Here is a 22,404-nt window from a genome sequence, read left to right on the forward strand (position 1 = left end):
ACTAGAAACTTTTAAGTCCGAAATCAAGAAAACAAAGAGGTTTTCCTGCCGAGTCTTCTGTTGTGCAAGGTTTCGTTCCCAGGATGTCAGATCTCTAGTAACCTTGGGGTCGAAGCTGAGCTTTTAAGGCATGATCAGTGACAGAGTTGTTGCGTCAAAGTGATGTGGTGCCACAGAGTAGTACTCTCTTAACTCTCCGACTATGTTAGTCGGAAAGCTAAAGCGTGTGCAGCGGGCTGCCTCATTTTAATCAATGGAGCTCTTAGGACCCCTTCCACATTGGCTCTTAGCGTCATTATCGATTTTGATTGCAGGGTTATCCAACCCACGCTTAGGAAAGTAAAGCCCTGCCATTTGATATGTATGTATTTCTATCCACCGAACGGTGCGTTAAAAGTATAAATTCAGCTACCAAAATGGCATTTTCCGACATTTTGAAGGAAATCTTCTTGAGTGTTGAAGCCCAATTCACCCTCGGCAGATTTTTTAATAAGAAAAATGGTCAAATCTGATATAGGCAGCTGTACCTTGTGGCACCGTGTGTTGAAAGATTTGTACAGAAATACTCTAGGCACTCAAAAGGACTAGCAAAATCTTCCATAGACTAATCGTTTCACACTGACAGACCCCATATAAGCTGCGGCAAAATGTATTAATGAAATTCGGTATATATTACTTAGTCCACGCCCGCTATATATATGTATTATGGGGCAGAAATTATATATGGTATTCGATTTTTATAAAGTTTGGTTTTTGCATGGCTGGTGAGGGTGGCAGTAGGTCGATTTCTACCATCTTTCAAATTCCAGTTTTTATGGTTAAAACTAAGAAAGAAACTTGCTTGAAATCGGATAACATGTAACATTTCGGCCCACTTGTGTAGCGGGCGTGGCTGTTAGCCGACATTTTTCATATTTCTTTATTCCTAAGCAAAATTACTACATGAAAAATATTTCAGTAAAATTTAAAAGCGACTGTGAGCCGGATTCCTTGATAAATGTCTTTTTTTGGCCCGAAATTGAACAAGATTAAAGGTGGTTTCAACAAGACTAATGGAGTTTCCTTTTCTACCGAAAAATGTTGCCTTATCAGTGCCCGCTTCGCACAAGTACTAAGCAGGGGGCAATGAAAAGGCAACATTTTTTGTAGAAAGGAAAACACCATAAGTCACTTTGGCCGCGTAATGGCTCTATTACGCGCTATTGAGGGGCAAGATACTTCAGTTTATGGCCGAGATATGGCACAAACCGTATGAAAATGTCTTCCTTACCTTAAACAGGGTTGGAGATCATTCAAAACTTTAATAAGAAACACAAATTCCATCGAAATTTCAAAATTCAGTATCTTTTTTTACTTTTTACTTTCGCAAGGAGAAAATGGATAACCCTAAGTATGTTATACATCTGCGGGTTTCTGCTTAATTTGTTTGTACTCTTTCACTTAAAAATGGAAAAGCTTTTTGTAGTTTTTTTTAGCCTCAGCCATTTTTCTTCTTTCATAACAAAGAAATTTACTAAACGATAGGTAACGGAAAAGTAAATCAAATTAGGCGGTGCACAGTGAGAGGAGCTATAAAGCAATTTGAGCCAGTCGCTTCAGAGATTTTCGTTCAGTTTTTCTATGAAGTTATTTCAGATTTCAGATTCCTGGTGAAAATTGCCTTACGTATTCCTCGTTAAAAAAACTTTTTTTGGTCTACATTTCTATAATTTAATGAGTTCGGGCTCTATTAGAGAGGGTAAAGCAGTTGCTAAGAGCTATATTGGCGAGCGAAATCTGGTTAGTACCAGCACAATTCAATCGAATTCGGTATTCGCAAGTTAGCTAGATTGATATTAAACTTAGGTGTGGGCCGCGACCCAGTAATCAATTTTGCCCTCTACTCTTCACAATACTTCTTCTAAACCTAGATCTATCAAAAATTTCAACAGCTTTATCGGGGATATCGAGTGAATGTGCTTAAGCTGTAGCTACATGCTTCTTCTAAACTTCTTTCATGTCTTATACAGACTACATCACACTCTGTGAGGATGTGTATTGGTGTCTCGCTAGTCGTGTCGCAGAACTGGCGGAGATCATTCGACCATTTCCCCAGCTTGTATAGATGTCCTCTTAGTCTGCAGTGTCCAGTAAGCAAACCTGTTAGAGTATTACACGCTTCTCTTTTGGGAGGTTAATTAAGTTTTGGAATCCACTCTTGTAATACCATCCCAGTAAACTTTTTGCCCGAAGCATTCCTTCCGAACTATGTATTCCTCAGTGTCCTCCTTTCCCTCCTGAGCACATTCTTCATAGTATTGAGACCTACTCCCAGAAGTGGTAATTTCAGTTAAGCTTAACTAGGCAAGTCTCTGGCGATGTTTTGTTAAGACCGATCCTAGATAGGGAAACTAATTAAGCATCAGCATATTAAAGTTCACCATTACCAAGGCCTGATTCGGTGCTATCAAACAAAAACCTTGACGCTGGCCGTAATCAAAGTTTTAATTATTTTAAATTACTAGAAGTACTTCTAACTAAATTTGAACAAACTGACATCATAAAATTATAAATTTTAGTTTTAACTAATCAACAGTCGCCTTTGAAAACCAACCCAGGTTTCCTCAACTATTTTCCCTGCATAGCTGTGCTTTTTTTTTTGTATGCTAAGAGTACTCAAGAAAAATCAGTGCATTTTCATAATAAACTCAGTGTGCTGCTTGTGATACAGAAAGAATTAGTATGTAGCCATATGTTTTCATTTTACTCGATATTAATTAAGAGTTGTAGACCAAAGTTTTTATATTCTGGTATTTCCTGTACTTCGAATTACTTTTTCACACTGCTGTGTTCCATTTATGCTTCTTTTAAGTGGCTCGATAAAAATTCATGTTTGGCTTCATAATGCAATTATGTTAGTTTTTCTTTTTATAAATGCAAATTGGTTGATTTTCCTTTTTTTGTTTTTTTTTGGGCTTTTTATTGGCATACAAACGCCTCTCTGTTATATCTACTTAAGTAAATATTTTTGATAAATAAGTTATTGTTATTGATATTTCCTTTCAAATATGCATAGATCAATCGCTTACTATTTAGTGCTAGTACATACTTAATTATTTGATCTTGTTCTCTATTTTGTATGCATCTCATTTAGGCATTTTCTTAATTTACCAAATAAGTGAGAAGCGCTTCTTCTTTGGTACATGATTGACGCTGATTTTACGTAACTTTTCTGGTGCAACACCTTTGCGCGGTTTAAAGAGATTTACCTGCAAGCCAACTTTGATCTTTTTGGTGAGTGCACCTTGCGGGAAAACGGCCTGCACTTGTGGCACCACAGTGCTGGATACCATGCCACCCTCTGGTCCGATGGCGTGCACCTCTTGGCGTATACGCGAGACTACAGCAAAGTATTGCGGAAAATCATAGGTAACAAAACGGCAAACATGATTTCCAGCTTGCTCCTCAAGTTGTGCAATTTCTGTAGACAAAAAATCAGCTATTACTTGGAAATTTCTGAGTCACAATTTTTATAGATATTTAGTAGGTACCTATTATCCGTTCTACTTACCTTCGGGTTCGAAACATTGTTGCATTACATCGTGTATGATTTCTTCCGAATTATCAATTGCATGCTCTCGCCAGGTTTCTCCATTATCCGAGCGCAATATGATAATTTCACGCTCTTTGCCGCGCAATGAAGCGAAATGTGGCACCTCCATGATGACGGGGCCAATAAATTTGATCGAGACTGGCCCAAGTTCCAACACACGGCTAGCCAAAGCTTCACCCTCCATTAGCTGTGGTGGATGCATAGTGCGTTGTGGTTTAACATATCGACATGTGACACGAGTCGGTTGACAAGTGGAACGCGATGGTATAATCATGCGTACACCACTGTGGCGGCAACCACGCATAGCACCGCCACGCGCATCGACGAGGAATGAAACAAGGAAACTGCAAGAAGATCATTATTCGAATTTTAGTTAGCAAAGTATACTTAAAAAAAAATTGGAAATTAAATTTGAAGAAAGGTATTCGTACAACGATCAAAACTTCGGTGACTAATGATTTACATAATAACATCAATTTACATAAGAACCACTACGACGACGACGATTATCACGCCGCTGCAGGGAAAAAAGATGCCACCACCAACGCTGCAAACGGGCGCAACACGAATTATGTGGACTCGGTAAAGGGTGCTGAACAGGGAAGCGAGACCTATTTTCTGCAATTAGAGGAGAGAGGCCGCAAAGCATGAGCGCGAAATGCTTGCCAAGATGAAAAATTCTCGAAAAGTAAATTAAAAAGTTTCGGTAAGGACAACCACGCAGGCCTAGTGATCAACGCCCAGCAGGCTAAAACATATCATCAGTGAACTAATTGGGCCATATCAGTGTGGCTTTACAGCTGGTACATCTACCATAGACCATATCTTTTCTCATATTTAAAGCCGCCTTTGATAGCAGACAAAGCAGTTGTCGATACGCCGCGATGTCTGGAATTCGTATCCCCGTTTTATCAGAATAGGGAATAACTTTCGGAGACGAGAAAGGTTGCAGACAGATCCCTCCTCTTTCGTGCAACTTCTTTAATCGTATGCTGGACAGCAGAGCTAAATCACTTAGACCCAATTTAATTATAAGAGCATGCAACATCCTCGACCTCATGTACCGAATTGCTTGTTCTACCTTTTGCAAGCTTGGTATGGAAGAACGTGTAGAGTATTAGAGGACATAATTTAGTATTTTGGTTAGAGGTACGCACTTTCCTCGGTAGATCAAGGGTTCGACTCTGGTACGAGTAACATCCAAAATAAACCAAAAAGTCTAATAGCGGTCACCCCTCGGCAATGAAAAATTTCCGTGTGTATTCCCGCCATAAAAGCAGCTTCTCATAAAAATATAATCACCGTTCGGAAGCGGCGTGAAACTGTAGGTCCCTACTACTTGTGTGACAGCATCAAGTCGCACACCACAAAACAAATAGTAATTTCATGGAACAATGAGTTGTATGAACTTCACGGGGATATACATAGGCCCCAAATAGCAGAGAATGAAGGTCAGGGATAATAAGAGAGAATGTTTATTCAGCATAGCAGCCCCCCTTCCGGGATACATAATATAATTTAAATTTTCGAAGCGTTCCCGTTATCGAATGCTGCCAAGTTTCGTGTGATTTCGAGTAGAGTTAATTGGGCCCAGTCTGCTAACTATTGAAATCTCGGAGGGATTATTTTCGACGTTAATAGATGGCGAATTTGTTAAGAAGGTATCTACTGCATCCTTTAGTTTCAAAAGCTTTGTTGAAGTCCAAAATTTCGTAGTTGAGTTACCGAGTCTGAGGTTTCTCTCGGTTTCTTGACCGTCGGAATAGCTTGAATTATTTACAGTGAAACCTCGATGTAACGAATCTTGCTAAAACGAAAAACTCAATATAACAAAATGTTTGCTGCGTCCCCAGAAAAAAACCTAATTGATGCGATATTTTCCATACAAAAATGTTTCATAGATATAGCGACGAAGTTTGGAGCCTGAGATCTTTCGGAATATGTTAACGATTGAAGTTCCGTTAGACTCAAAAGCCTCTACATAACGAATTCTGAATATGTTGACTGTGGGAGTGCCGTTATAAATAAAAACACGAACTCAGGTTTTCATATTCTATAAATATAACGAAACTATAGGTGAAATGAAGCATTTGCCCAACCTCTTCAACTTCGTTATATCAAGGTTTTACTGTACTATCTATGCCTTGTTTTATGCTTTTACTATTGAGTACAGGTTTTCAATAACAGCGAAACAAATAAGATACGTGTCGATCTTGCGAGACTAACGGCTCTATTCTGTACTCTGTGTCAGTGTATCAATTCTTGTCACAGTTTGCTTTTACGGAAAAATATATGAAAAAGTTTAAATTTGTCAGTAAAAAAACTTTTGTCAACGATACAGAATTGGGCTATAAAACTAAGATCGTGAGTATTTGCGGTTTAACAATTTGTCCATATGGCAGCTCGGTTAGAGATCAGCGGAGTTCAGTACATTTTTTTTTTAATTCGCGAGCTGCCTGGCTTTCAGGAACAATCTTCTGTATATATGTACATATGATACGCGAAGTCATTTTTGTCAATGTCATCAGATCTGCACCATTCGTTAAAATATTAGATTTCAACCACATCTTATATTATTGAAAAGGGTTTGCCACCTGTTGAAAGCTATATTGAAATTATTTAATAAGTTAAATTAATTGTCACAATATTTCTCTCAGCCGAAATTGGTTTGAAAGGGCTTTATTTCTAAACTACATGCGGGAGAGCTGCCACCTGTTTAAAAAGCAGGGTACGAAAATAAACTGTACAAAACAATTCCCATTTGCTCATCGATCATCATATCATTTGTGGTTTTGTACAGTTTTGTAAATAGTCAGAAACAAATTGTAAGATTCACTGTCATTTTCCCCAACGAGAAACGTTTGCTTTTCGTTTGTGACAATTGTACCATAGGGTACGTTTTATATGTATGCATTACGTGAAAAATAATTTTTTCTGTAAATTTTCATATCCAATTCAATTAAAAAACATTTTTATTTTTTTTATTCATTGCAGCCATTCGTTTTGTATTTGTTTATTGCATATATGTACATACATAAAAATATTTTCCCTGCACGATTCATTTCGCTTGTTGTTTCGTCTGTAACTACTAAACTACTGTAGTGTACTATCGCCAAAGTGAACTCAGCCGTTTTGTTTCGTATTGTACCGAACTGTTAAAGTAATAAACGAAACGAAATAGTAACGTACAATATAGTTTATTTTCGTACACTGTTAAAAAGTCTAATTCATCTTGATGGAATTATGTATTACAATGTCAGACGAAAGATTATAATGGTTTGGTTTGAAAATATTTTGAAGAGAGCTGCCATCTGCTTGTCGAATTTAATTAAAATATACACAAGTTATATGAACTCCGAAGATATGAGTGCCAAAGGAAAGTTTCAAGAAAGCTTTAGTTTGAAATTATTTTTTATTAGGGTTGCCACCTATTCGCCTGTAGATGTGCAATAAGCTTTTATTTTTTGAAGTTAGAAACGACTGGACGGATTTACATAGATGAAATTCGGCACACACACGAATCGCTCGAATCGCTTATAACTATGGCGAATATTAGGATTTTTTTTTTAAGTTTTTAAAAGTTTAAAAACTCAAATTCAAATTACTTCATGAGCTTAATTTATCAGTTTAATTAATTTTCTGCTGGTAAACATTGAAATGTCTCACAATTCAGAAACAGTAAACGGTGTGAACTGAATATTCATTCAAAATGGCAATAATTTCTTGTACATAAAAAACCACCCTACTGTTATCTCTTCCATTTTTTAGTTTGAATATATTTTTGAAGAGGATGATTGCGACCTTTTTCGAGCCAAATTTAAATAACCTACACACAAGTTACGTGAATTATTTCACTATTGGTGTCAAAAGAAATAGTTTTAAGAAAGATTTAGATTAAAAGTATTTTTATTAGGGTAGTCGCCCATTAAATAAGTCAAAATTATTTTAGTTGCACATACGTTGCATACATACATGAAATACTACTAATTTATAAATTTTTTGCGATGCCATTTGAATTGGTTTGATTCAAAAACAATTTTTTGCAAATTTTAAAAATTTATCTTAATTGAGTTAGCTTTTTCACTGATATAATTATACAGCGGGAATCGTAACACGTCGGATCGGGAATGTTACTTTTAAGATAGGCAAACAAGTAATTCGGGTTTCCAGATTGGCTTTTTGATCATAAGATTCAAGGGCTTCCGATCGAATGGGGTTCGCCGCAGAAATCTTAGGGCATGGGAGAGATTTAAAATTTGTATCCATTTGTTTTTTTTTTTTTTTCATGCCACAATTCTATTTAGCTTCGTCGAATCGACGACCCAATGCTTCTTTGCAACTAAAATTTTGCATTTTGCGATATAAAATCGTCGTAATTAAAATTTAGAGATAATAAATTTTACTAACATATCATCGCCCTTATGCCAGAAGCATAAATGTGCAAATTTATCAGTTTTGAGTTATTGGTTTGACTCCACTAACCTTTGGATGTTCTACGTTATACCAAATACCAGAATACCATGCGTACACGGAACCCACATATTTTACTATTTCAATTGCATAAAGTAGAGTTAAGTCTCGAAAGAAAAATTTCTAACTTGATTTCCCAAAATTTTCATTTTTACACATTCATGCTTCTGGCATACGGGCGACGGGATATATTCGCCATATTTTTATACCCGAGCGAACTTGCTCCCATAACGGTTGTTCTTTTGAACCAAGGACGGATGGTATTGAAAATGGGATAATCGGACAATGGCCAATGCCTACCTCCCGTATAACGGTAGTTTGCAGAAATATGAAAACTGCGATATTACTGAAGTTTATTCACTCAAAATTGATATTTAAAATTATGTATATCTTGGGGAAAATAAGAATATTACAAATTATTAGAAAATGGGCGTGGCACCGCCCAGTTATGTCTCAGTTATAGTTCCATCAATTCCTACCAAACTCGGTTTAATTATTGTATTGGACACATAAAAGCAAGACGTGGAAAATTTTTGAAAACGGACTAAAACTACGCCTACTTTTCATATAACGGTAAATTTCAGAAATGCGGAGACTTCACTATACGAAAATAAAGGGCGCAAATTTACTCAAAGTTGATAATCACAACAACCTCTGAGAAATAAATAAGACTATATGGAATTTTGAAAATGGGCGTGTCACCCGTGGTCAATTTATGGCTACACCATTTATCTCATTAAGTTTAACTGAAAAAACTATCAAAGATGTTTGAAAAAGGGTCGAAACCACCCCTGCTTACCATGTAACCGTAGTTTTCGAAAAATTGGAAAAAACTATATTTAATACATGCGCCGGGTATTTAATGTTCGGCTTCGCCCGAACTTAGACTTTTTTACTTTTTTTCCTCGATATTTTCACATAGGCTGTAATAAAAAATTGGCAAAATAAGCAGACCTTCCATGGTTGAAAAATTTTTTGTTAATTGAGTTAAAGTTCTATTAAGAAAAATTAATAAAAATCAACAAAGTCAGTTCAGTATTTATTACTCTTTATCCCATACGCAAATGTGTCAGTGTATAGCAAAAGTGATGAGATATTAAAAATCAAATCGTACAGAACTGTCTCGACGCAGTTGCAAATTCATAACGCCCTCGATCTAATCAAACGTTTTGATAAAGTGTTCAGTTGTACGAATACTATATACATAATACTTTTTTACTACTTAAATAACTTATATAACTACCTTTTCCAAGAAAGTTTTCGGCTGCATGTAAACGAATAATAAAAAAAATAATCGCACTTACATATACAGGCTAAAAAATGTAAATACATATCTGAATTATTTTCAACTTACCCCACATATTTTTGTTCCTCATTAAGCCCGTTACCCATATAAATACCATCCACAATCGATTTGCCAGCGCCATGAATTTGTGCTTTATGTGGACTAATCAGCTCTTCGGCAATGGCCTGCTGTTGCGGTTGACCTCCAACACCGCCAGCATACTCAGCGCTATGGGTCATCATGCGATTCGAATCGATACGTTCGTCGCGTGTGACATCGATCGGCAAGGAATCATCGCCTAGAGATTTCATTTCATCAACTGTCAAATAACGGTAAGGCTGATCGGAAAGCATATTATCTTCGCCTGGTAGTGGCAGTAGTGGTGGTTGTGGTGGTGGTGGTAGTGGTGGTGGTTGTGTAGTGGCAAGTTGACCAGTTTTACAGTTTTATTTATTTGGCATTCCATTGATATCCGATTTGTTTTTCCGATTTGATTTAGTTTTGCGGATTATTAGCGGTGTCGGCGCGAATAGTGCAAAAAAATTTTGAAAAGAAATAAATAAAGAAATATGCAAATAATATATATATTTTTTTATTTTGAAGAGCAAACACACATGCATTTTTTTTTAACATACATACATACAAAATATATATTCTTTTGGATTAAGTATGAAAGCTGAGAATGCATTTGCAATGAAACGGAAGTCGGTAGAAAATAATGAACATAATCGAAATGGTAGATAACGCTTTCTTCTGTTAAATATGAGTGTATGGGTGTTTAAAATATGTACAGGTGTGTAAATGTTTGGAAGGCAAAGCACGCAGAATAGACGTTGCATATGTCGCAAACAATTGACACCTATTAAAAAGCCGATATGAACAACATTAAAAGAGAACCTCAGAAATCGATTAATATATTTATGCGCTTTTATCAATATCTAAAAAAAAAATTGTTTTAACATTTATAACTATGTAGATTACACTTTTTAAGAAATTGGCTTTACGATTTTCCCTTTCAGCATTATCTCTTGTATAATTAATCATATATTTAAATTAATTCTGTTAACACTATATTTAACATCGGTATAAGTTTATCTATGTACGTCTATTAAATTAATATTGATGTTCATACTTGAGTCATTTTTATACATACATACATACATGATTCTGTTAATTGTAGCAATATATTATACGCTTATTTTATACATACATATGTATTTGTAGAAACAAATCTAGGCTTGAATCGTCATAAAGTCATGTTATCTCATTTTTATAGAGAAGCAAGATGACATCCAACCTGTGTCGCAAAAAAAGTTTGTTTCTTTGTTTTGAGAAGTTTAGCTTCATACAAATTTTCGTCCTTAACAAGTCCTAGGTTCCGACATACATACATCACAAACAAAAGAAAATAATAGAGATTTTTCTAAGAGCGATCGCCCCTCGGCAGACAGCTTCACAATACAATCGTCGTTCGGAGTCCCCTTTGTGCGAGAACATCCATAACAGAACATCCATAAATGGGAGGAGAAGCTCGGCCAAACGCTAACAAACTACTATATTATTATTATCATCTATATATCGACAATTGAGTGAAAGGTCGACCTATCTCGGCAGGCAGTTCGAAAACGCCCTATCTCAGAAAATTTTTCAAGTACGCCCTGTTTCAGAGTTTGGTTGAAGAACGCTCTATCTCAGCTCATTTTCAATATACTTATTTTCAGTTAAGATAGGGCGTTTTTGAACTGAATTCTGAGATATGGTTTTTTTTCAGCCCAATTCTTAGATACGGTTAGGTTATGTAGCAGACCCACGAGAGGAACTCACTTCGACATTCAATTGCCCATTGTGATACCACATTACAAAAATTCTTGGAACGGTGCTTACAACAAAGTTCCGCAGGCAGCTGATGTTCACTCCGCATACCCCCTTCGGGAGTGTTGATGAAATGCGCACCGAGGTGCTTAAACCTTAATCTAGCGAATGCCGGGCAGCTGAGGAGGAAGTGCTGAGAGGATTCCACCTCGCCTTCCAGACAGATGCGGCAGTAGGGATCCATGACGATATTGAGTAGCACCGCATGGGTTCCTAAAGAACAATGTCCGTTGGGTACACCTGTAAGAATCGAAAGCTGGCGCTTAGCCAGCTCTAGAAGCTCCCTTGACCGGCCAGAAGGACCCTGCAACTTTGCATGTCAGGGTCTTCGCCCAGCGCCCGCTGAGCCGACTGTGAGCCCGTCTGTCCAGGAGCAGGCTGCAGGTTGCCAACGGAACTCCTATGTCCTCCCTGTCCGAGGGCATGACCTCGAGTATGTCCTGCCTAGCCAATTCATCAGTCCTGCAATTTTCAGTGACATCACTGCGCCCTGGGACCCAAATCAACTTGATTTGTAAGTATTCCGAGGCGGTTGGGAGAGAGGTAAGCGATTCACCGACCAGTTTTGAACGTACCATTAGCGATCCCAGCGTCCTGATTGCCGCCTGGATATCAGTGCAGATATTTACCCTCCTAGTCGACAGTACATTGGTGCCTAGCAAATCGGTTTCCTTTTTATAGCGGCCCCCTCGGCCTGAAATACGCTGCAGATATTCGGCAGTCTGAACATAAGGTATACTGAGAGTACGTGACAGTAAACACCTCCTCAATAAGATGTGAAGATGTTTATTGGACCTCTTCTCCAGAGACTACGATTCTCCCATTGGTCCCTTGGAGAAATATGTGTGGACATGGATCCTTTTGGGGCCAGCCTCAGAAGACTGCGGTCCATTTTTTCAGGCAGGAAATTGAAGCGTTTTCGAGAATTGTTGAGTGTACGTGCGCTGTGTTGAAAGAAAACCCAGCGTTTTTGAACCTAATGGCTGAGCGAACCGCCGCTACCTTGACCGCAATGTCTAGCATTTAGCGCTAGATTAGGAGTGGTCCGCAGTGCTCCACTGATTCCAACGAGGGCCGCCCTTTGCACGCGCTCTAGCTTGCTAACAAGAGTCGTCTTTTCAGTCAGTACAAAACTTTTGGAGAGAGACCTCATCTCTTCTTCATAGCCGTCCAGTATTAAATATAATCGGGTACTCCATTGAGCACGCGGTTAAATATTACCCTCTACCCGGCTACCTGGATAAAGATAACCCCTATCCGGGTACCCACACAAATATAAGCCGCTACTCAGGCACCCGGTTAAAAATTACCTGTTACCCGTAGAAATATTACTTTCTACGCGGGAACCCTCTACCTAGGTAAGTAGGCGGATAAGTATTACCCTCTAATCGGGTACCTATACAAATATAGCCCGCATCTTAGGTAACCGGATAAAGATAAGCTCCTAGCGTATGTTCTACATTTTATACTTAAAGAAATAATAATATATAGTTTGAGTGGAAAATAGTGGAAAACTTATTTTCAGCAAAATTAATAATAATAATAATAATAATAATAATAACATTTTAGCAAGTTCTGGCTATTTTTTTTTTTGGTTTGTTTAATGTTTATTATTTTGTTTTTTATTTTTTTTTATAGCTGATTACTTAACAAACACCATATAAATCCAAATTTCAGACTTTGAGCAAAAATTATGAAAATTCTGCCAAATTTCACCGATATTTTTAACTTTTTTAACAGCACCTTTGGATAAAATTTTGGTATGCAACATTTTTTCCATACAAAGTATGTTCGACAATTTTATATATGGAAAAAATGCGAAGGAGATTTATTTCTTGAAATTAAAGATAAATCTCATTTGCCAACCAAAACAATGCGCGCAGTTGTATATCTCTCTGAGAGAAACCTTTATGTCGCAGGTTTTTCGGTTAATGGTTATTTACGAGCTCTGGTTAAATCTATCGTGCGTTAGACATATTTTTTTAAATAATTCGCCAAAAATTTACTCTACAGTTAGATATGCAATTTCGATTAGCGCACGTCTCCCATAACTTGAAAAATACATTTTTTTTTTCATATAAATGTAATATCCTCCTCGGTCCTCGCGTGTAGCCCGCTGGACACTTTTTAAATGGACATATAATAAAAAATTTTAAATTTATTTCAATTCGATCCAACTTTATAGCCAGCTGGACATCTTAAGTTTACAATTGAATTGTTTTTTTTTGCGTTTGTGGCAATACTGTCGTAATACGATCCAAGAAGTGAACAGTTATTTGAAAAAACGTGTGGTCCTTGTGAATGTAATTTCAAATTAATATTTTCGCTATATTTCTTCAAATCAAGCTTAATATTTTATTAAATTCAATCGAAAAATACTTGTTCTTTAAGGTAAATAAAAAATCTTTTAAATAAGTTTATTAAAATTCGGATATGAATACTGTTTCTTAAATGTTCAGTGGGCTGGACATTTGGTAGCTATCATGTCGAAAAAACGTTTTACGGAAGAAGAGGTGATGGAGATGCTCATGGACAGTGATTTTGAAGGTTTGTCCGACGATGAAGACTTGGAACTCGTTCCTAATTGTTCGAATGTGGCTTCTTCAAGTGATTCCGATTCTGACTACAATGCAGAATCTGATAATGAAGAAGAAAATATTGCTGAACAAGAGTTGGTTGATGCAAATGAAAGCCCCTCAAATCTTCAAAATAAAAAACCGCTTAAATGGCTAGCCAAAGAATTTGTCGTGGGTAATACTCCCGCTGCCGACGAGGCATGGAACGCAGAAGATAGATTTGAGTGGACACCTTTCCAATATTTCTCGGAGTATTTTGACGACGATTTTTGGCGCGAAATTTCACAACAAAGTAATACGTACGCTCTAGAAAACGGCCAAAATTTGTATTCAAACTATAATGAGTACAAGAAACTATCTGGGGCCCACATACTTGCTGGTTGCATGAAACTTCCGCGCGTAAGGATGTACTACCGACCTGCTATTAATGTTCCAGCCATTACACAGATACCAAGGGATCGATTTTTTAAATTAAGAAATTATATGCATTTTGTCGACAACTTAAGAGCTACACCACAAGAAAAAGAAAACAACAAATTGTGGAAAGTTGAACCAATAATAAAAGCCGTTTTGAAAAAATGTCAATTGCTACCAAAGCCAGCAAAACTGAGCATCGATGAACAAATGATTCCATTCTCTGGTACCACCCAATTGAAACAATATGTTCAGGGGAAACCCTGTCCTGTTGGTTTGAAAAATTTTGCAACCACGATTTAGGTATCGGAGGAACAGTAGTGCAAAGACTTGCAGAAAATATTAGTAAAGGCAGCGAAATATTTATTGACCGATATTTTACTTCGATAAAACTACTAGAGTTTTTGCTGGAAAATGGAATATATGCTACGGGCACGATTCAACAAAACCGAATCCCCAAAGAACTGCGAAAAAAACTTTCAACCGACCATGATCTTCTAAAAAGAGGCAGAGGTACCTTCAATGAATTTGTGAGAGAAGATGAGAAACTAGCGATTGTAAAATGGATGGACAGTCGTTCGGGTCTAATGGCGGCCACGTCGACTGGAGCACGACCACTTATATCTGTTCGTCGATGGGATAAGAAAGCCAAAAATTACATAAATGTCAATTGTCCCCGTATTCGTAGCAAGTTACAACACGTCAATGGGAGGCGTAGATCTTGCGGACAGGTTGATATCCTATTACCGTATTAACATCAGAACAAAGAAGTGGCCTACACGAGTTTTTTGGCATAGGGTTGATCTCGCACTGTGTAATTCCTGGGTTCTTTATAAAAAAGACAAATTTTCCTGTGGTGCAAGAAGGTGCGAGTTGATGGACCTATTAGATTTTAAGATGTACGTAGGAGAATGTTTGTCCGCATGTGCTGGTAAAAGAAGGCTAAGTGACATCGAAATCGAAGACGATGTCTCAACAAAAAGAGTTAGGTCCATACAGCCCCTACCCCCAAAAGATGTGAGAAGGACTGAAAATAGACACTTACCCATCTGTGGTGTCCAGGATAAAAACAAATTTATGAGATGCCGTAAAGAAGGATGTAACCAAAAAACCAGATTCAAATGCGTTTCTTGTAATGTGTTTTTGTGCATTGCCAGCGATAGACACTGTTTTATGGAATTCCCTTCGTAAGAAATTAGTACTAAGTTAACCGTTTATTGAAATTAACTGAATGTTTTAAAATACTCTTAATTTAAAAATTAGTTGCTTTTTCGTTGGCATACGATCCAAATGTCCAGCTGGCTGCACCTGCCAGTGCTAAGAATCCTTATATGCTACAATAAAAAAAAAATGGGTTTTCTAATTATTTGGGAAGAATATAACGCAAAAACATGATTTTTTTTTTAGTTTTTCAATTATTTTAGTCTCGGGACTGAGGAGGATATAAATCTTATTCTTATTTGGCGCTGTGACTGCCTAACCGCCAGTCCTTTCTCTTCTGTTCCAACTGACGCCAATTGGAAATATCAAGTGAAGCCAAGTCCTTCTCCACTTGTTCTTTCCATCGCAGTGCGGGCCTCCCTCTTCCTCGCGGAGCCGCTGAATGTTTATTCACTGCACTATATCCATGCCGTTGTTAAGCTCATAAGGCTCATCGTTCCATTGGCTGCAGTACTCGCCGTCGCCAACGCGTAAGGGCCAGTAAATCTTCGACAAAATTTTTCTCTCGAATACTCCAACAGCCGCATAATTGGATGCTGTCATTATCCATGCTTTTGCGCCATATACCATCACGGGCATGATGAGTGACTCATAGAGTGTAGGTTTCGTACGCCTAGTGAGCAATTTAGTCCTGAATTGCATACGCAGTCCAAAGTAGCACTTGTTGGCAAGAGTGATTCCGTGTTGGGTTTTCATGCCGGTTTAGTTCTGCGGCTTTATTATCTTCTCCAATATCCGATTAAAGAAGTCGCACGAAGGGGAGTCGCCTTGTATTACTCAACGTCATTTTACACAGCCGTATCAGTTTCGCGTGGGGGATACCAATTCAGACATCACGGCGTATAGGCAACTCCTTTTAGTGCTGTCATAGGCGGCTTTGAAATTTGCAAATGAATGGTGTGTGTCGATCCTGTTCTCGCGAGTCTTTTCCAAGATTTGGCCTATTAGTAATACCTGGTTCATGGTGGATTTACCAAGTCGATACGATCCAATCATTTCGTTGACGTTGGGCTCAGTCTTTCGCACAATACACTCGATAAGACCATGTAATCTATGCTTAGAGGTCTGAACCCGCGGTAGTTGGCGCGAATGGCTGGGACGTATTTCTTGTGGATTGGGCAGAGCACACTTAAATTCCAGTCGTCGGGCATTCGTTCATCCGCCCATATTCTGCGTAGGAGTTGATGCATGCAACTTGTCAGCTCCTCGCCGCCGTACTTAAATAGCTCGGCTGGCAGGCTGTCAACTCCAGCAGCTTTGTTGTTTTTCAGCCGCATAATTACTATTCGTCCCTCGTCATAGTCAGGCAGTGGAACATCGAATCCATAACCATCGATGTAATCTAAATACTTCTCTGTATTTATGAAGCTTGAAAAGGATACATCTTTGTATTAATTCTACTACTAACGTCTTGGTGCGTGCGAACAGTTTTGAAAAAATCACAACTCTAGGAAAAAAAAATTAGTTTTTTTCCTCAATGGTTTCTATTTTCGGACATGCGCCCTTTTCAAAATTGCATATTCAATCATTTTTGTATGCACTTCGCCAATCACCTCAATTCTTTTTTACTTTTCGCCTCAAATAGAGGATTTTACTGCTTCCTGTCTCCAAAAGGTTGTTCATTGTGTTTTAATATATCTATTTATATTAACATTTATATATACATATAAATTAAATTATAATATAACAACATCAAGAGATTTAAATTAAACACATCAAGATTAGTCTGTTTTACAAACATTAATTGGAGAAATGTGTATACATACATATGCATGTATGTATGTATTGTAGCAGACAAAGAGGAAGACCGCCTCACAGTGGTGCCAAACTGGAATTTACTGTCCGGAGCCTCATTTCTCAACAGAGTCAATTAATTTTATTTAATAAAGCATATGAAATTTAAAAGAGGATTGTCGAGCCCGATTTTTTATAATTTTTATTTCTTTGAATTTAATTTTTCCGTGCAAAGTGCAGAGAAAGCAGCAAATTTGAAGAAAATTGATTCTCCTGTTTCTTATTTGGAATTTTTAGAAAAATTTTAAGTTGCAGTTTTATAGCCCATCTAGACTATTTTGAACATTTAATTCCAGTCTGTGATGGCAGTGTTGAGCAAGTTTTAATTGTAAGTACAATTAACAATTCATTAATTAATTTAATTGCAATTACTTGTTTAATCAATTAATATGATGATTAAAAAATTAATTGATTAACGCCAAACACTGTGCGATGGAAACACCAGGGTGCGAATCACGGCATTCATTATCTAAGTTAACTCGAATAGAAACATGATTTTAAAATCACAGCATTCGTCAATTTAGCACAGTCTCTCGTCAGCAAAAGTCTTTCGTAAATTTAATTAAAAAGAAAAAATAATAATTAAACACAAAACGAAACAAATAACTGCTTAAAAGTTAAATGAAATAAAAAAATATGTTTTTCTTTTTAAAATAATATGTAGAATCTAATAATTAAAAAAAAATCCTTTAAAATAAACGACATAAAAAAAAATCTCTTTAAAACAATAAAATCTGAGAGAAAAATATATCAAAAATCTAATTGAATTAAAAATAATTAATGGATATAAATATCAAAAAAAAAATTTTTAATTTAAGAATATATATTTTTTTCTTTTCAAACGATAAAAGCTGAAAATTCAAACCAATTTAAATTCAAAAAAAGTGTAATTAAAAAATTAATGAGTTTCTAAAAGTTAAGTGAAATAAATAATTGTTTTGTTTTAAAAATAATACAACCCAAAAGTTAAAGAAAAGTAAACTTTAAAAACAAAATAAGTTCCTAAAATTAAATGGAATTAAAAAAATTTATATTTTTCTTCTTAAAATAATATCTAAAAATCTTAAAATTAAAGGAAAATCAAATTAAAAAGAAAACTAAATTATTTGAAAAACGAAAAAAATGAAATAGTTTGTAAAAATTAAATTAAATAAAAAAAAATATATATATATAATACTCCATGTATTCTTTCTGAACGTTAACCTTCTCCCCTTCCCCCCACTCCTGTCAATTTTTTTAACTTAAAACTTTTTTAAAAATATGTCAAATTCACTAAAAAAAAACAAGCTCTTCAATGCCGAGCGCCAAAATAACGAAGAAACGATTACGAAAAAGGGCTGACATTTGCATGTTTAAACTCGTGTAATATGACAAAAAACCAGCCAATGGTTACCAGTAACCATAGCAACAACGTGGTGGAGTTTGAACAAAATGTTGTCATAAATTTTTTTTTTCCTGGTACACTTGGCGAATTTTGACCCATATTTTAATGGTTTTTGCTTCAAAAATCGGCGTCAATAAGTCTCTTCTAAATTAGCTTCCATTTAAAAATTATCAAATCAGTTGAAAAAATAAAGGCTCTGAACCATTTTGAACAGTAAATTCCAGGTTTGTACCACTGTGTGACTCTAGCGGTTCTGTTCAGTTATACGAGGTAATAATTGGAAATATGTTAACGTAATTTTTTTATAATTTGTGTGAGTCCACTACCCAATTATATTATTTGCTTTAACGTTGATTTAAAAGAGAAATTTTAAATTAAAGAAAAATTATACATTGGGCCTTATGAATAAAAACTAAACAATCGCTTTTTATCAAAACTTCAGATATTTTACTCGATTTACTCAAATAAATTTAAGTAAAAGGTCGGATATTTGATGAAAAAGCAATTGCTTATTTTTATTCATACGGTCCATTGTGTCGTTTTGGGATCTTAGATTTCTAAATTCAATTAGGCATAAAATTATAACGGTAACCAACTTTTTAAAATCCTCCAGTAGTTTATCATCATAAGACCAGCTTAATCGAATGCAGTAGATCCGATTCCCATCACTTCCATTTTTTTTTTTTTAATTTGTTGCGGTGTGTTTTTGATGATTTCGATAGTTTTGCACATCCATAACACATAGCTATACATATATACACATACATACATACATACATACATTTGTACATATATCCCCCGTAAAGTGTGAAGGGTGGTCTAAAAATTTTGACATGTTACTATTTATTTACAAAAATATATAAACCGATTGCATTTTAACAAAAAGCCAAAAATTTTGTTGGAAACACTACCACACACACACACACACACTTTATAAGGAACTTTATAAGAAATATGAATATTTTATTATTATTTAATTTACTGTAATTTTGTTTTATATGGCTAATTTATGCAAAGCCCAATGTGTGAAACTTACTAGACATAAAGTACGTTTCGCCCTGGTAATATGGAAGATAAACGTGGTCTTCATTCGTATTTCGATCACCCTTTATGCCATAACATGGATCCCAATCGTTTGTGTCGCCTGAGACACAGTTTGTCAAACATACATACAAACAAAAATATTCATAAATTATAGAACTTATTTAATATGTATTTACTCAGAATTGATTTGAAATTTCTCACAAATTATCGTATTGTATTTTACTAGGTTGATAATAATAAGGCTAGGCCAACACATACTTAAATGGATAACGGAAGATTTTTAACTTGGTGTCACATTAGTGGAGTGCTTCGCATTGTGTTATTCGAGTAGCATGTCAAAGTTTTTATACCAGTTAAGGTTGTACGTACATATTTAGTACACTCTTCGGCAGAGCAAAATAATATTTTATTTAGTATCTAGTTACATTCATTCACAAATATGTAACGATTTAATGAGAATTTGTCTTGTAAAGCGATTGTTTCTATATGCAGATGTATAAATGAAATATAAAGGGTGCTTTGTTAATACATATGTATGTATGTATGATTTACGAAATGGAGAACCAAGCAAACTTTTCAAATGTGAATGAATTTATTTATATATATATATACGAATGTCCAAAGATACCAGAGATACATACAAAAAATAGTAGATTGCATAGCATAATACATACCACCTTCTTCTTCGGAATCCGACATAAAGGATTCATGCATTGCCTCAGGTGCAACAACGCGATACTTTTCATCGGTTTGAGTTTGTGTTGCTGCATCTGGTTCATTTGTAATCGATTTCAGAGAATCCAAAACACTTATATAACCCAATTTGCGTGCAATATGCAGCGGTGTCTGTCCATTGACGGTCTGTGCATTGGCATTGGCCTTATGTTCCAATAGTAGATTAACGATGTGACAATGTCCTTGCTGAGCTGTCTGATGCAGCGGTGTATAGCCGATTGACGTAGCCGCATCCACGTTAGCACCATGATTCAATAAAAAGCGCACCATATTTGCTTGACCGAAATGGGCGGCTACATGTAGCGGTGTGTAGCCTGCTTTGGTGGCCATATCAATATTGGCGCCATTGCGTTGTAGAATTTCGGCTACATTTACATTATCTTCTTGTGCGCACAAGTGCATCGGAGTTAGTCCATTCTTGGCTGGATGATTTACGCTGGCCTTATGTTCAATGAGCAAATTCGATATCTCAGCGTGACCCTCCTGGAAAATGATAAAATTTGTATTAAAATCATGCATTTTTGCTTTTGATTGCAGTGAAAGCGCACACTGAGAAAAAAATAAACCATATCGTGTTTATTTCAAACTAAAACACATACATACATAGGATTTGCCGCCAAGCGATCCTTTGTTTACTTTAAACAGATTTTTATGTGGAGATTTTTTCTTTTGAATAGGCTTTCGCTCTGCACTTCACATATGCTTTTTCATAATAGTAGAAACCAAATAAAAATTTAAGACTTTATGTTGAAGCAGACGGCAATCGAACCTAGGATCTCTTGCACCTAATAAATAATAGCAAGCACCTCTGCGCACTCAGCTACAGTTAGAACATGTAAATGTGTTTTCAAATGTTCATTTTGAATCAAATTTCTTACGATCAAACTAATTTGATTTCACATTTGTTCAAAATATACTTTTCCTTACTTTGGAAACGACTCCGTTTCGAAAAATTATATTAGATAAGATTAAATTTAGAGGAGGGAGCAGAGAGCCACTTGTTTCCGCGACCTTAGAGTTACAAACTTCTATTATTCTCTTTTTTGTTGAGGCTATTTAATTTTCTGCTAAATGAGCGGTAATTTCAACTGTTCATTACGATATCTGGCGTTACATAGAGTGCCTAACCCGAGTCTTCAAGCCACCGCAAACCACTCTAATCATCCCACTATTGAAAACTTAGAGACCTAACAAACATAGAGAATCGTATAGACCCGCGGCACTAGAAGCTTTGTTGCTTCTTACTCACAATGCGAGATCGGAACCACATAAAGATGGCTTCCGACGCCAACACATCAATTAACCACGTAAACTCTCAGTCGTTTTCTCTGGAGGGGATGACTCTATCTCTTTTAAATCACTACGGATTCTGCAGAAATCGTTATAAGGAACTTCGAAACTGGTGGCTATGTGTCTTATGATCCAGTGTTCATCTAATATTCCTGTGTGAAGCGTGGGATCCATGCCCAAATCCATGTTATTCGTTCATCGAGCAGTACAGCTTAGTCCATTAGCTGTTGCTAGCTACTCTCGCCTACTCCTCAACTTGTTGAAACAAAAATTGCAGGGTAGATTGTGTGCTTTGAAGCGCTTTAGGCCATTCACGAAACACCATTCTACCCGGGTCCCATTTAAAATTACCTAAGCAATGCATTGTACCTAAGCCCTAGGAGAGGATTTAGATGATAGGGATGTATATGTAGGGGGCGGGAATTCATTGCCCTTCTACAAATTTACCAGACTCCTTCATGAATCTTAGCCGTTTTTCGAGGGAAAAAATGTAGCTCGTGCATTTTCAATAAACCAAAAATATACCATCTAAGTCTGGAGATGTCCGGTCAGGGGCAGAGAAAATGTTCTGTACTTTAGTCGTCTTCCAAGCAAGATGTACCTAGTGGATCGTCCAGGATGCCTATGGCGACCATAGGTCTTAGTCATGGGTTGTTCACCGCAATCAATCCTAACAGGGCTCGTAGATCACTGGTTATCTGTTTGAGAAGAAATTTGGCCTTTTCAG

At 36.5% G+C, this 22,404-nt stretch overlaps 1 protein-coding gene across 2 annotated transcripts in view; it reads right to left on the reverse strand.

The window, feature by feature from the left end:
- Window positions 1–22,404, reverse strand: part of LOC118745980 (ankyrin-3) — a 187,270-nt gene that overhangs the window by 94,790 nt on the left and 70,076 nt on the right. Inside the window, exons 7-11 of one of the 2 annotated variants that reach the window (XM_036479685.1) lie at window positions 20,327–20,870; window positions 9,417–9,711; window positions 9,306–9,326; window positions 3,551–3,936; window positions 3,249–3,460 (exon numbers count right to left, since the gene is read on the reverse strand). In XM_036479685.1, the coding sequence (XP_036335578.1) occupies window positions 3,249–3,460; window positions 3,551–3,936; window positions 9,306–9,326; window positions 9,417–9,711; window positions 20,327–20,870 (1,458 nt within the window). Of the gene's footprint in view, window positions 1–589; window positions 3,461–3,550; window positions 3,937–9,305; window positions 9,327–9,416; window positions 9,712–20,326; window positions 20,871–22,404 lie in introns of those variants that run through there. The other variant, XM_036479686.1, reaches the window with a different exon arrangement.

This window comes from Rhagoletis pomonella, unplaced genomic scaffold, assembly GCF_013731165.1.
Source record: "Rhagoletis pomonella isolate Grant_MI unplaced genomic scaffold, Rhpom_1.0 Rhpom_scaffold_00010, whole genome shotgun sequence".
NCBI lineage: Eukaryota > Metazoa > Arthropoda > Insecta > Diptera > Tephritidae > Rhagoletis > Rhagoletis pomonella.